The following is a 15,785-nucleotide window of genomic DNA, read 5'->3' as shown; positions in this document are numbered from 1 at the left end:
GACAAGTAACAGTGACTAAGAAATTGAAAAAGATCAATAGGAGTACATGAATTTGATGCACGTTGTTAGCAATTATAAGAGATATTTACATCAAACGGTTTCAACTTTAAAAAAATATCAGAATGAAGTGGTGATCCAACATTAGTCTGTTCTGTTCATTTTCGAGGTCAATTTTTACATGGGGGGTTTGGGTGGGGGGGGGGGGGGTTCAATGTGTATATGTTGGAATCCGAATGTTATAACTTTTTTTTTTTTTGGCTCCGTCTAATTTCTTTGTTTTTTTGTTAAATACACTGGCATGAGTAAAAATTGACAATATAAATGCAATTAACCGATTATTGTACGTTACTATCTATTTTTCAGATTATGATCGGCTTGATATGAAAATCTGTTTCCTATTGTTGTAGGCAAGTATGATATTGCAATTTTTTTTATATATATTAAATTCTCAACATATACTCCTTTTTTGTTGTTGTTGGGTCCTAGACCGACCACTTTTATATTAGTTTAGGGATGCATAGGATAAAAACTTGAGAATTAAGCAGCAGATGTACGCAAATAAACCAGAACGGTTGATGCTTCTGGGTGATAACGAAGTCAACGAACAACAAAAGTTATTTCTAACCATGATTAGAAGACACTATAGTGAGGCGAATTCAAGATTTAGTATTAACATCGAGCGAGAGATAATGAATGCAGCTGAATTTGCTGTAAATATGTAGCTTTGACTTCAACTTGGAGATCCTAAGAACAGTTGAAATACTTATTTTGTGCCAGGGGAGGAGTGATGGAGTTGAGCTGCTAGTAGGATTAGTGAGAAAAGAATGGTCTATTTCTGATGAAAGGATGGGAAATAATACCTTCTTGGCTTGTGGACCAGTAATTACTATTTGCCTGCTCCTTGGCCAAGGACCTACCTGACATATATGGGTATTTCCTCTTTTCTTTGATTTTGTTTCATCTTCACTTTAACCATTTCTCCTTCTCAATCTTGGTTTTCAAACTATCATGTTTTGCGTCGCTGGAGTGTGGATATCAGTGTTCTATACCTAGAGTGTTGTAAGAATCCATAATCTTCAAATCCTGAATTCACCTCCTTGTTGCACATGTCAATATTTCATTCATGTCAAGTTATTTTTCCAAGGAAATCGTATTATCATATAATGCAACATTTTTTAAATTATAAATCTTACCTCATACCATCAAGCGGCAAAATAATCAAAGAATATGAAATTTATGAAACAAGATGTTCGACCACTAGTCACAAAAAAGCCCTATGTAACAACAAAAAGAGTAACTTAGATCAAAGCTTTCAACTGAGATTATGGACAGAAGTTTGTGCAATTACACCATTTATCCTTGACATAGAAAACTCCCTCACCCACCAGGTAGCAACATAAAACAACACTGACATTCTGCAATAATCACAATCACACTTACAACATAGTTGAAAGATAACGTATAGAAATAATAAAACCGTGATGGGTGATTGGGATGTCTTTATCAGCTGCTGCCACCACCAAAGAGATATCCCAGAGAAGATCCACCACCAGGGGCAGCATGGATTTTGGTAGATGGTCGATCCTATAACAAGGCAATAACTCAGTTAAAACCAGACAATATTTCCCTAACAAATGACATATGATTATAAAAGCAAGAAAAAGGTCTACTCAACTGCAAAGTAAAAAGAATTACACCATCATAATTCAATGGTGACAATCAATAAGGTTTTCTAACCAAAATACTTGTTTAAGTTTCTTGACTGAAAGGAGTCACACAGGCCTACCCCTTAAATCCTCAACAATTCCTTACAAATCAGTCACAAAGATCAATCACTTAAATTTCAAGCTAACAGAACATTCTCACTACTTAACACTACCAAACAGGCTATTAGAGAAGTACTACCTCATAGTTATATTTAGTACAAAGAGGGGGCTTGTGAAGATGTCTTAAGTTCACCTAAGCTTAGTTTTTATCGGTAAGTTTCTTGGCATTACCAGACACCTTATATTTACTATAGGAGAATGCATGTTATCGGTGGTCCCTGAGTCCTCCCTTATACCCCCTTTTGCTTCCAGTGAAAAAACCTCTCCAGCAAAGCATTATAAGAATTGTGCATAAGTATGTACCGTGATAAAGTTGCCCGTATTTTGACCATCTGCCCTGATACTCTGAATACCTGCGGGAATCTGCTTAGTAGCATCAGCAGGAGGAGCAGCAGCAACAGGTTTTGGAGATGGTTCTTTATTTATTGGCTGAGCTTCACTTTGAACAGCCTGGGGATTTGTTGGGGTTGATTTTGGAGCCTCACCACTCCCAAACAAGTATCCTAATGAGCTCTGACCTCCTCCACTGCTGACTCCACGACCCATATCTTTGCTTCTTACTTGTTAGATCCAACGATACCTGATTCAAGCCAGATGATAGAATTGAACCATGAACAGCAAGGATAACATAAAGATCCTCAAAGAAGCACACTGAAAATTAAAAGCAGCATAACACAAGAAGAACTAGTACAAGGACAACAGGTCAAAGCACAGAAATAAAGTACGCTAACAAATATGACAATTTTGTATAGCACTGATCAATCTATAATAGTATAATAAAGAAAAATCATGAAAGAAACTCTAAAATTTAACAGCAAATATATAAAACTCAACCATCATGAGAGTTACATGCTTTGGAAGTCCACATGCACCTATATATTATCTAGAACCACTTCGAAGAAAGATGCTTATGCTTCAAGCACTCATCAGAAAAGGCATGAATCATTTTGACAACAGCAACACTATGCCTCAAAAGCATAGTGTCTGGAGGGTAAATTTCAGAGCTATATCCATATGAAAATAGGAATAATGATCAGGATGTATTATGATTAAAGTGTGATGTTTTTGTTGGTAGTAGGAAGTTCAGGCGTATTTTTTATATCGATACGGTAATGCGGATAATGGTCAGGGTGTATTATGATTAAAGTGTGATTGTTTTAGTTGGTAACAGGAAGTTCAGGTGCATTTTCTCGAGGCTCAGAGCACCTTATGAACCAGAAAAACAGCTACAAGAAGAAGAAAAATGACAAATTGAGCTTCCATTTTGATCCTTTAAGTTACACTCTCAACTTTGGTAATGGAGATTTTGGCTTCTTTAGGTTGTAAAGAGTACCCTTAACTCTGCCTCCCACTACCCATCACAAGCACTTGATGTTTTTCAAGAATTTGGGCTTCTAGTTAACTAGCTTACTGATTTAATCAATTATTTTCCCTTTTCTAAATCCACCCTATCTCTTAGTTTCCAAGTGTTCAGAGGAGGCATGAAGCATTATGAGGCTAGGAAAGTGATCAGAGGAGGCATGAAGCATTATGAGGCTCTCAGTCGTTATATAGTTGATGATTTTAAAAAAAGACAGGCTCTCAGTCAGAACGACGAGTAATACTCACATGTCAGTTTATAAATCATCTTTTCCTCCTTTATATTAAATCAAGGTCAACATTGACCTATATTGACTAGAGCCGATAGAAGAGGTATTATCACAATATGCCATTACCCTTTTCCTACGTGCTTCAGCATTTGTTAAGCTCCTTCTAGACTCCAAATTTTCTCCAAAACAACCACTAAACTTCTTGCCAACTTTCCCATTAAAATTGAAAGAGAGACCCTACTACAGATAAAACTACTTAACTAATCCCCAAAAAAAATAAAAAATTGTGAATGATGGTGGTCTTCGGTGCAAAAGCTCACCAAGGTTTAGACAAATGGAAAAAAATCACCTAGTGTTTTTACCTCCGCAGAGATTTGTACCTGAGACCCCATGATTCCCTTCCCACGGACTTCTCCAATCTTTGACGCCAATTATTCATCAAACACTTCCTTAAGATGCGACATGTTAAAAACGCCAACAACTGGAGGAAAGCCCACTTTCCTTTCACTATAGGATCCTCATCACTCAACTCCTCCTTTTAACAATCAGAAATTGAATAACTATAAAATCCATCTACTGCGCCTCAATCCTAAATTAGTTAGAATCAGCTATATCAATCCTTTGTATCCGTTCCTCTATTGTTTTGAAATATACCAGAATTCCTTAATTGTTCAGAGTGACGTGAAAATTGCTCACTGAGTGAATCAAACTCTCATAATTATATCAAAACAACTTTTTAGCACAAAAGGAATAAAATCAAAATCCAAAACCAAATTAGCAAACAAAAAAAACCACAAATCCCTAAAAAATGAGAAATCAACAGCTTAGCTTAGTGACTTTCCTCAAACCTACATACAAGCACAGTACATATACACATAAACTTGAAGTTCAATATATGTAAACGGGAAATAGAGATCTAGGGTTTAAGAAATTTGGGGTTACCTTGTTTGCTCCAATTGATTGAATGTGAACAATGAAAGTAAATGAAAGGGATGTGAAATTATATAGTCACACTTTATATTTGCTAGTTCACCGACAAGTAATTGTAAAATTGGGTGATATAATGTGATGTTGCAGCAAATGGGTGTTGAAATAAAAGGTTCGTGTGGGACAGCTTCTTTTTTGGAAAAATAGAAGGGAATAACAGAGGAAAAAATAAGAAAGGAAAATAAATCATATATTCGTATTCTTTTTTTATGGATACTAGGAAAATCATATATTCTTATTCTTAAATCAAAGATAAAGAGTGGCAGTCACGTAAGTTAGTGGGAAAGCATCACTCTTTTGTTTAATTTTTCTGTTAAATTAAAAAGGATGTTTTATAAAACATAAGGATGACAATGAACAGGAATGGTATGAATAATTCAGGATCTAAAGATTTTATGTTGAGTTTTCACTTTTTTTCATTGTAATTTGCAAAATTGACTTTTTCAATCATGCACTTTTGTTCATTTTTCATTCACCAAAACCATGATGATTGTAAAATTCCCGGTAAATTTCAAGCAAATAAGACAAGCATGTTTTTTTTTTTGGGGGGGGGGGGGGGACCTGATTTATTTGAGATTTTAAAAAAATAGTATTTGAAATTAAGTTAATTTTTTTTTTGGTTGAAATAAGACTCTACATGGGGTATTCATGGTTTCATGGTTCGGTTCGGATCGATTTTTCCCTAAAAAGAAACAAAACCAAGTAAGTCGATTTTCAAATATTGGAACCAAATCAAACCAATTAAGTCGTTTTTTTATCGATTCGATTTATGTCGGTTTTTTTCCGGTACTTATCGATTTTTTCTTAAATATGAGATACACTACCAAACACATATTCGGGCGACTACATTTTCAACATAATACTATCAAACCAATTGCTCTTTGAAAAATCTATTATTTACCAAGATATATTGATGATAATTGAATCAAATAGTGATGAATAATTTAAGGATTCAATTAAAATTAATTAGATTATTTTTAACATAAAGTAGATTCTAGTAATTAGCAAAAGAAAACTATCAATCAAACTAAAATGTAAAGACAAATAACTAGATTATTATAATATCAAAGAATTAGACTAGAAGTGCAAACCATTAACATGTAACGTAAAATTTAGAAACTTTGTATATATAATGGGTTTGGTTCTTTTTTCGGTTGTATTTTATTAAAACCAAAACCAAATTAAATTTGATATATTTTTAAAATCAAGACCATAACTAAATCAAACAAAAAAAAGTATCGTTTTTTTGTCTGTTTGATTTGATTTTTCTAGTTTTTATGAACACCGTATCTCTATGCATGTACATTGTGTTTTTGGTTTACACATATCTTATAGTATTTACTTACGTTATCATTTGATGATTCTTGATCTATAAGAACTAACATGTACTACGCCCACATGAATGCATTAGAAGTGACATACAAAATATTCTTATTATTTGGAGACCACCATTGGGTTAGATTTTATTGGCTGTTTTGATGATTGACAAAGGAACTCAAGCATGAACCAGGTCCATATACAATGTATACACACACGGGCAGATTCAAGCACAAGGCATGCACGTGAAGGAGATAAGCTTAGAGTTATATGTGATATTTTCTTAACAAAACGGTTGTATAGGTGATACGGAGAAGGACTCCTTACTCGAAGAGAACTTTATTCTTGAAAGAAAAAGGTAAAGATCTCTTGGTAGTTCAGATATATGTTGATGATATAATCTTTGGAGCAACTACTGATAAGTTAAGTAAAGAATTTGCTAAACTAATGGGGAGTGAATTTGAAATGAGCATGATGGGTGAGCTTAATTTCTTTTTAGGCTTACAAATTAAACAAAATTCAAATGGAACTATGATCCATCAGCAGAAGTATGTAAAAGAGTTGCTTAAAAGGTTTAAAATGGAAGATTCCAAAGAAATTGACACTCCTATAGCAACAACCACAAAATTGGATGTAGATGAACCTGGTTCATCTGTTAATCAAAAGTTGTACAGGAAAATAATTGGCTCTTTGTTATATCTCACTGCTAGCAAACCTGACATTGTTTTCAGTGTAGGTCTTTGTGCTAGATTTCAAGCAAATCCAAAGTAGTCTCATGTGAATGTTGTCAAGAGGATCTTGAGATACGTAAAAAGCACCATTGACCTTTGTCTATGGTATCCAAAAAGTAGTAATTTCAACTTAGTGGGATATGCTGATACTGATTATGCAGGTTTTCTTGTGGATAGAAAGATCACTTCAGGTATGACACACTTTGTTGGCTTATGTCTTATGTCTTGGGCCACCAAAAAGCAAAATTATGTGGCCTTATCTACTGCTGAAACTGAGTATGTTGCTGCTGCCTCATGTTGTGCTCAATTGTTATGGATCAAACGACAATTAATGGACTTTGGAATTGATGTAGGTTGTATCCTCATCTTTTGTGATAACACCACAATTAGTATGACCTAGAACCCAGTTCATCACAAAAGAACTACGCACATAGATGTTAGGCACCACTTTTTGAGGGACAACTATAAAAAAGGTTTGATCACTGTGAAATATTGTGTTACTGACAAGCAAATAGCTGAAATCTTCACAAAAGCTCTAAGTAGAGATCACTTTGAAAGGAACATGCTAGAACTAGGGATGATTAAGATCATCTAAAAAGAACCAGTTCTAACACAAAAATTGGTTAGAAAATATGTGATTTTTGTACATAATTAGATTAGATTTTGCTCAGTCTCATACTTTCACTAGTATACTCTTGTGCCATGTGCTAAAATGTCTCATTAATCTCTAATGATATTATTTTTATTTTCTTGGAAAATTTAGACTTACATTAGAGATTTCTCAGTGAAGAACCTGGTTCATTAAGATTACATGGTACATACTCTCCACTCTGCATATTTTGAAATAATTATATTTGGATCAATGATAAAAAGGAGAGTCCCATTTAGTCCTAACCTCCTTAAGCTTATCCTTTATGAAATGAACCAATTTCACCCAAAGAGAGTCTCAAAACGCAATAAGTGCTTAGATATTAGGGAGAGTCCTCAACATCTTTTCAAACTCGACTCCCAGTTTGATTAGACTTCTGAGATTCTGAAAAAGCTGTTGTTATCCAATTAAATTCTCCCTCTTTATATTGATTTAGTCTTAGTCGTTTCTTCACTTCTAAATTTCCAGCCGCCAAATAATTCTCTTTATTTTCTCTCATCTTCTAAATACACATATACTCAGCTTCTCTGATCCTCTAACCATCAATGGCTAACATTTCTAAAAATCCCTCATCACCGCCCAAAGAATCCACATCTACACCTTCAACCACACCTATCTCTAAGAAAGAAAGATTCAAGTTGCTTGCTCGCAAAGTAGTTTCTGGAGGAGAACAAATCAAGAAAATCAATGAGAAACTGAGGGCAAGTCAGGTAGATGAACCCTAAAAATCTGAAGATTCATTCAAGTTTGCAAATGAGGGGGAAGAAAATATTTCATCTGAAATATAGCAGGCAACATCTGGTCCAAAATATTACATCAGAGATAATCTCCGAGGTTGCTGAAAATCTGGAAAACTGGTTTGTTTTGGCAGGAACCATGGCTGGGGTTGAAACAACTAAGTTTAGGAAATAAATGGTAAAAATAAAAAGAAAAAATAAAAATAGAATGAGTGTGCTCAAGGAAATGTGAGGGGAATGAGAAAAGGAGCGGCCGAATCTTCACCTGCACCTGTTGATTTGGTTGAAGAAACATGAGCTATAGAAGTGTGGAGTGAGGAATCGGTTGGAGAGGAAGAAAGTTTGAGAGAAAAAGGGGGTAGTGGGTCTGAAGAAGTGGCAGAGGGGTTGGTTAGGTTGGGGAAGAATGTTCAAGAACCTATTCCATCAGTACAGAAACCCCTCGAAGACCTACTAAAACACATATCTAACAACTATAATCCAAAAAGGAAGAAGAGTTTAGGAGTTAAAATCTCTGGAACTACTAGGATAAACAAAAAGAGATAGGTTGCCTCTTCTATCCTTGTAGAGACTCCTCCCACAAGAGGAAGAGCAACAAGGAGTCAGAAGAAGCAGAGTGAGGCTGAACTTGAGAAGCCTTAAAAGAAAGTAAAAGAAATGCTGCTGCAAAGGGAAATAAGAAAGTGAGTGATCCTGTTGAGGTAGTTGAAATTGAGGAGATGGACCCGGTACTTCATGATAAAGAGAAGGAAGAAGAGGTGGAGGTTGTGACTCAAAAGGCAAAGAAAATAAAGACTTCCAAAAAGAAGTCTCCTTCAAAGACAAAGTCTATAGAGCCTTCTACCTTTGCAAAAAGAACCAGGTTTGCCATGAAGTCTTGAAAAGTGAAAGTAGTGGAGTAAGAAGAAAGTGAAGAAGAAGAGGAATCTAATGATGAGCAGGACAAGATAGTTAAGTTTGGGAAAAGAACCATCTTGAAGGGTAGACTCCTCAGGGATTTGGAGGAGGAAGACATGATTATGCTGTTGGAAAAACTACAAATGCATGGTTCAAAAGAACATGGTCCTTCAGATAGATGGAAAGTTTGCCAGAACTAAGATTGTGGAGTTCATGGCAAACTGTAAGATGAAAAATGGCAGAGTCACCAGTGTGGTAAAGGGGGTGACTGTGAGCTTTGATGAAAAGGAATTGGGAGAAATTCTAGGAGTACCTGCTGAAGGGTACAATGATTAAAAAAAGTTAAAATGGCCAAGCCTAGAAAACCTCCAGTCACGACCCGAACCGATAGGTCACGATGGGCACCCGGTACTTTACTCAACCGAGTACCAACATAATATATCTTTTCGTATCATACTATCATAGATAACTAAGCCGGAGAGGCTGCCATGAAATAGATAGAATACAACATGTAACACCAACTTATACATAAAATATATGGGCCTCTAAGACCAAAATAACCACTCGTATATTGAACATAGGCTGACAAGGCCATATAATTTTTTTACGTACATGACATCTGTCTACAAGCCTCTAAGGATACATAATTGTCATAAAGGTCGGGACAGAGCCCCGCCATACCAAACAATACACATCTAAATCATACTAACCAAACAAGCAACTCCGGAGCAAATGGAGTGCGCCAATATCTTCCGCTGAGCTAGTCGCCTACTTGGAGGACCCTCAACCTGTCTATCAAGACCTGCGGGCATGAACGTAGTGTCCCCAGGAAAAAAAGGACATCAATACGAATAATGTACTGAGTATGTAAGGCACATAAATAAGTATGTAAAAGACATCGAAGAAATATAGAGTAAATGACTCAACCTGTAAGTCTGGATAACTCTGTAAATCATGAAATACTTGTAGTGCCATGCATATATGTATGAATGTCATGTCGTGCATATGTACGTATGTTTATAACATTATCAAACCTCTGAGGGCATCCCATCATATCATTTCAGTCACTGTGAGCAAAATCATCAACGTATACTAGCTGATCAGGTGGTGGTACGTATATAACGCCATAACCTTTTCCCATATCCCATATACATATATTTACATATATACGCGTATATAACACCATCTAATTCCATCTGGTCATGGGTCAATGTGCATATGTAAATGCATGAAATGCATGTAAAAATATATTAATAAAATCTGCCGGTACGTCATAAGACCATTATGCCTCTAATTAATAACATGAAATAAACTTTACCAACTTACGTATTTTTGAGACCCATGAACAGATGATAGAGTAATATAACACATGGGAAATCAAGAACATAAGTATCTCTAGTATTTTCTATGAATAGAGTCATTTATGAAAGTTGTGCATTTTCTCGTTTCGTTTGTATCGTATGGATCATGCCAAAAGAAAGAAGGGATAGCCTTAATATACCTGAGTTGATTCTCTTGACAATCCCTCTAACATACGTCAATTGTGACAAATCATGTAACGGCGAATCAAAGTAGAGAAAATTCGTATGATATTCTTGAGAAAGATTGCACCCGTACTCCCTTAGAATCGCAAATCTCACGCTTTATCGTATTATGAAGTTTCAAACGAGCTATTTGAGCTTCATCGTTAGCAAGTTTAGCATCAACGTTGCTGGTCTAATTCACATCCATAATGATGCAAAGTGATAAACATATCCAACTCCTAGGAGATTAAAGCTTCTCCATGTAAAATAAAAATATGTCTTTCCCACTTGCCAAAATATGTATCAATTTGTTTAGGCTTAAAGGAAATATTTCAATTATATTAGAAAAGGGAGTGAAATGTAGTAGAACCCATCTACTTTAGCCTTGTGTAAATTAACATACATATGAAACTATACCAAATAAGAAACAATTCCAAGGTAATTTCAAGAATCCTTACGTGTAAACAAGGCATCATATGTCTTGTGACTCATTATGCACATTATTGCCACTTTGGCTTAATTTAATACCATGTGGCAGCCCCAAAATGATCCTTGTCCACTTAATTATTATAATTGATACCATAATTATGAATTATCTTAATTGTGGTAGTATTTAATACCATAATTATTCCCACAATTAATCAATTATCCACATAATTAAAAATTATCTCAAATTACTTAAAATTCTACTTATTTTTAATACCCTTTTATATATCATACTGTCATGGTCATATGGTACCTTGTATGGTATTGGTCCATAAATATCGGATTTTAACGCTCGGCCCGTATTTTATCCCAACATGCCAAACTTGGATGAAAATTCATTTTCTTTGACTTGCTTCCCCTCTCATCTTCACGAATTTACTCATCACTTGTTTGAAATAGCATAATCCTTAATCTCCAAATAATCCTTTCCTTGGACTGGTGTCAATTACCTTACGACAAATTCAGCGTACAATATTACAGGGTGCAACATCGTTGTAATTTAATACTGAGAAACGTAACATCATCGTAATGTGGTACTGCATGGCGTAACATCATTGTAATATAATACCGGGGGATGAAATATCGACATAATTGCAGGGTGTAACATCTATGTCTTTCGAATACTTTAGTACTCTTCTTGCCATCCCGGCAATTGTTCTGTAAATAAATCCAATAGCCAGGGCATTCCCCACTTTAGACCTCTTTTTCATATCATGACTTGTGGTTGGAATCCTTCCGATCTCATAACTGTTGCTACCTTCTATCATGCAGCCTGTACGACTCTGACCTTGTAAGTGCGCTTATGCGTCTCTTCTTTCCCTTTTTCCCCGATTTTAGCCATTACTGAAGTTCTTCACTCGGTATTTTTTCAAACTTACGAATATTGCTATATCTTATTTCATAGACCCGGTTATCCATCCGTATGACTTTGCTGCATCTATGTAGGTCATACTATACCATAACTCTTACCTCGATTTCTCATTACTAAGGTCTACTACCAACTTTCAGGTTACTTTCATTACTTATTTAATATGTATAAATCTATGTCCTTTAGTGCTTCCACATTACTGTTCATCTTAAGAATGGCGGCCTAATATCATCTAATACTTTATAATTTTTATCTATCCATTGTTGATTCACCTCAATATTGATCTATAATCTACCCTTGATAACTTAACGTTTTATGTAACATTACGGCTAGGGTTCACGTTTCATCAGGGAACATCTGAAATGATTAGACTGATCCACCTGGGGCAATACCATGCTTTCATAACCGTATCTCACAGCATCCCAATGTGATTCACCTTACGTGGGTATTTTAATCTATCCAATTCATGAAATCTTTTTCTCTTCTTCGTCATATGATTACTTAATTGAAGGCTCAAACGTCATCCTTTATCTCAATTACACCCTCATTGTATTACCAGGGCAACATTCCATCTCTTCTAAATGCTATTAGTCTTAGATTCCTTTGAGTTCATTCAAGCTATAGTGAGCTTTGTATAACTTAGAGGAACCATCTGCTCTTCTTGTTATCATGGGCTTAATCCTGAGGACTTATCCATTTTCGTTACCTTCTCACTCGCCCATTCTTATCCTTACTCATGTCTTCTAGAACCTTGTCGCTTCACTATACAATATCTTGCGACCTACACATATCTATTTATATTACTTGCAATCTTTCAACTTGCTTGCACCATAGATTTCCTTATGTTATTTTGGAACATCAAGCGAGCCATCATATCGTCTCTAACTCTTCTTTACTTTCATAGTCAGGTTTTTCGGTAACTAGACCATAGGCTGGAAGATATGCTACTGACGAAGCCGCTATTATTCTTAGATACTGAATCCCCGCGCTTCTAGCCTTCTATATGAAGTATGGACTATTCACAAACTTCTGCCTTTGAGTATCTCGTACGTTGTTCACCTTTATCTTACTTGTGAGCACGTGATTTTTGCCCTACATGAAATACTCCCATAAATTCAAAATAAAGTAATTTCGTTTCATTATTTTCAATTTTGTGGATTTTGTGGCATTTGCTGTTAATTATTTGCATTTTTTGTTTGTGCATTTCGTTTGTTAATTAATGAAAAATACAAATATGCTGCATTTGCATTTAGGATTTAATTTTTGCATGTTTTAAATAACTAGTAATTTAGTGTTTCTAAAGCTGGAAAATCACAAAAAATAGTTCATTTTTGCATTTTAATTTTAATTTCTCGAGTTTTGTTAGCTTTCTTTAAGTTGGTATTTAATTAGTATGGTAATTATTTTTAGAGGTTAATTTGTTTAATTTGATAGGATAATATTATTTTTAATAATTAATTTAGGATTTATTTCTAATTTTGGAAAGAAAAGAAATTTGGAAATTGAAAAAAAGAAGAAAAGATTCAAAAAACAAAGGGAAATTCGATTTGGGCCATTTATGTAAACCCCCTTCAGCCCAATTGCCCCCCTCGTACCCGCCCAATTCTAGCCCAAACCCGCCTATACCCGGTCCGGATCCCCCTTTCAGGCGAAACTACGCCGTTTCGACCAGTGCCAATCTGAGCCATTGATCCTTACCTGATCGAACGGCTCAGAACTAAAGCTGGGGGAGTATATATATGTCCGAATATGCACCCTCCCTCAGTTCATCGTCCCAACATCCCCAACTTCAGAACCCTACCCCCAAACCCTAGTAGCCGTCCCAGAATTCCCCACCATCCGGTGGCGGCGCCGGCGTCCAATCACCACCAAATTAACACCATGAACTCCTTTCCACCTCCTCATCCCGAATCTCCAAACAGTTCCTCTCGAATCCCCTTCCATCGCCTCGAATCTCAGATCTGAGGTTAGCACCGGAAACTCTAAAATTCCTAGATCCACCCAAAATCACACCATGCAACCCCTCATCTCCTTCCTGCCTCAAATACGTGTTTGTTTCGTTTCAAAATGGTCCGTCAGTGGTAAAGCAGAAGGCCGGATAGACAAGTTTTTCCTTGGGTTCCTTTCTGGTTTAGCAAGGTCAAGTGAACCTAATACCGTCATTAATCGTTTGTCTTTTGTTAAGGATACCGATTAATGACCGTCAAAGGTTCACTGTCTCCTCCAAGGTTGTTCGAATTCATGCGGTTCTTGCCGAAGCAAGTTTGGGATAATTTCCCTTTGCATCGATTGGTTTCTGTTGATCTCTTCTGTTTGTTTGCTTGGTTGTTTGTTTTACAGCTTTCCAGAATTTTCGTCTCTTGATTAATTGCATTATGTTCTGATTGCAAGTTTGTTAGTTAGCTTGTTTGTGTAGTTGTCGATGACAATCGGCTTCGTAAGGTTTGAGTTTAATTTGGTTTCAATTCACGAGATTTTCTTTTTCCGCTGGGTTTCATTTCACATTTTATGAATTAATTTGGAAATGAGTCAAGTATAGTTCACCGTTCGCATTAATTCTTGTTTCAAGAACATTTTCTGAATTCATGTTTATGTGTGAAGGTATTCAAGCTAGTTTCTCATAATTTCATTAGTTGTTTTGGATTTCAATTTGTTTGAAAGTGTCAGCCCGTTTGCTTACTGTTATTGAGATTGTGAGCATCTAGAATTTAAGGGGGGTAAGTGAATAATGGGGAACTTTAGGGGGTAATTTGGAGATGGTTTCAACTTAAAGAATCTTTAATAACTGATGGGAAGCTTCCTAAATGGACAACTACCCAAAATGGTTAGGGAAAACAAGCTGTAAATTGAAAATATCTGAAGGGAATGGACAGCTATCCAAAAATCAATTTTAAAAGATGCCCTATGAGGGTATTTTGAAAAAAAAAATCTGACTGCCTTGCCTTGGAAGGCACACAGCAGACCCTCAGCCTTTAAAAAGAAAGCCTTCTTCTCATTCAAGAGAGTTTTTTTACACCTTAGAGAGACCAAAAAGGGCTGAAATACAGGAGAACTCAGAACCACTAAAAAAAACAGAAACCACTGTTCCATTGAAAGTTTTCTGTAATTCTTGAGGCTATCACTTCCGGAATGATCTCTGAACAATCGAGGGATAAAATGGCTTGATACTTAGTCATTAAGGATAGGTGTTGGGTGTTTGCTTGTGTGATAGTGTGTTTGACACTGCAATTTGGTCTGCTGAATTGTATTTTTTGGGGTTTTGAGCTGTTTTGGTACACTGTTCCATTGGATTTGAGGTTCACTTTGCTGCTTGTTACTGCTGCTGGGTTTTTGATTATCTCACTGTTGCTTTCTTCACATTTTCAGGTACACATGTTGTGAATTTAGAAGCTATGCATGAAGCTTTGGCTTGCAGAATGAAATGAAATAGCTCCAATATGTCTGGGCTCCTTTGATCAGTGCTACTGTTTCCGTGTCTCATGATTTGGTGTCTACTTATTGTAGTGATTGTTTATTATGATGGCTGTAACTAATAGGTTGCTAACATGAAAATTAGCCGCAATAATTACTGCTTGATTAGTTGCGTAGTAGTTTAACAGGACTGGGAAAGACACTCAGCTGAATTGTGTGGGTAAAACAGTCATGCAGTTTTGTGCTTTTGGGTATGAGTTTCGCTGCATCTGCTATTTTGTTGCTTCTATTTTTGCAAATTATAGATTAATCTCAAGTTGACTGTGATGGGTTAAGCATATACACTGTCCAAATGTTTAGGGGATGAAAACTGGTAGCTGCAGTTTGTCAAATTCAGTTCAGTAGTGTTTGTACTTGGTCGTTTCATGCATTATGGTCTGTCTATAGACGTTAAATCTTATATTTGTTTGCCCATTTGTTTGATGATTTAAAATGTAAAAATGCCAAAGATCAATCTCTTATTTGGTATGGTGAAATGCGAAATTGGAAACGTGAAATGCCCATTTGGGCTCTATTGAGCCTAAACTCAGAGGGTTGGTCTGGGATGAGAATAATGCATTAGGCCTTGATCCTGAATTTCTCCTTTTCCGCATAGTGTGTACAAGCTGGGCCCGTTAACGAGTGTGGCCCAAATTATTTCAATTCTTAAGTGTTGTAATTGTAAATGCATCATGGGGTTTAGACTCAAAAGGGACGGACCCCTT

The 15,785-nt window shown here is 36.0% G+C and overlaps 1 protein-coding gene across 1 annotated transcript; it reads right to left on the bottom strand.

Annotated features, from left to right (window-relative positions):
* Positions 1-1,279: 1,279 nt before the first annotated feature.
* On the bottom strand, positions 1,280-4,493 carry LOC107776489 (protein SPIRAL1-like 1). The gene is made up of 3 exons (XM_016596392.2): positions 4,358-4,493; positions 2,130-2,406; positions 1,280-1,584 (listed from the first exon to the last, which is right to left on the bottom strand). The coding sequence occupies exons 2-3, from the start codon at positions 2,370-2,372 to the stop codon at positions 1,504-1,506; spliced, it is 324 nt and encodes a 107-aa protein (XP_016451878.1). The 5' UTR covers positions 2,373-2,406; positions 4,358-4,493; the 3' UTR covers positions 1,280-1,503.
* Positions 4,494-15,785: the final 11,292 nt, after the last annotated feature.

Source organism: Nicotiana tabacum, chromosome 18, assembly GCF_000715075.1.
Source record: "Nicotiana tabacum cultivar K326 chromosome 18, ASM71507v2, whole genome shotgun sequence".
Lineage (NCBI taxonomy): Eukaryota > Viridiplantae > Streptophyta > Magnoliopsida > Solanales > Solanaceae > Nicotiana > Nicotiana tabacum.
The sequence above is the reverse complement of the archived record's forward strand: the minus strand, read 5'-3'. Positions and strand labels throughout refer to the sequence as shown.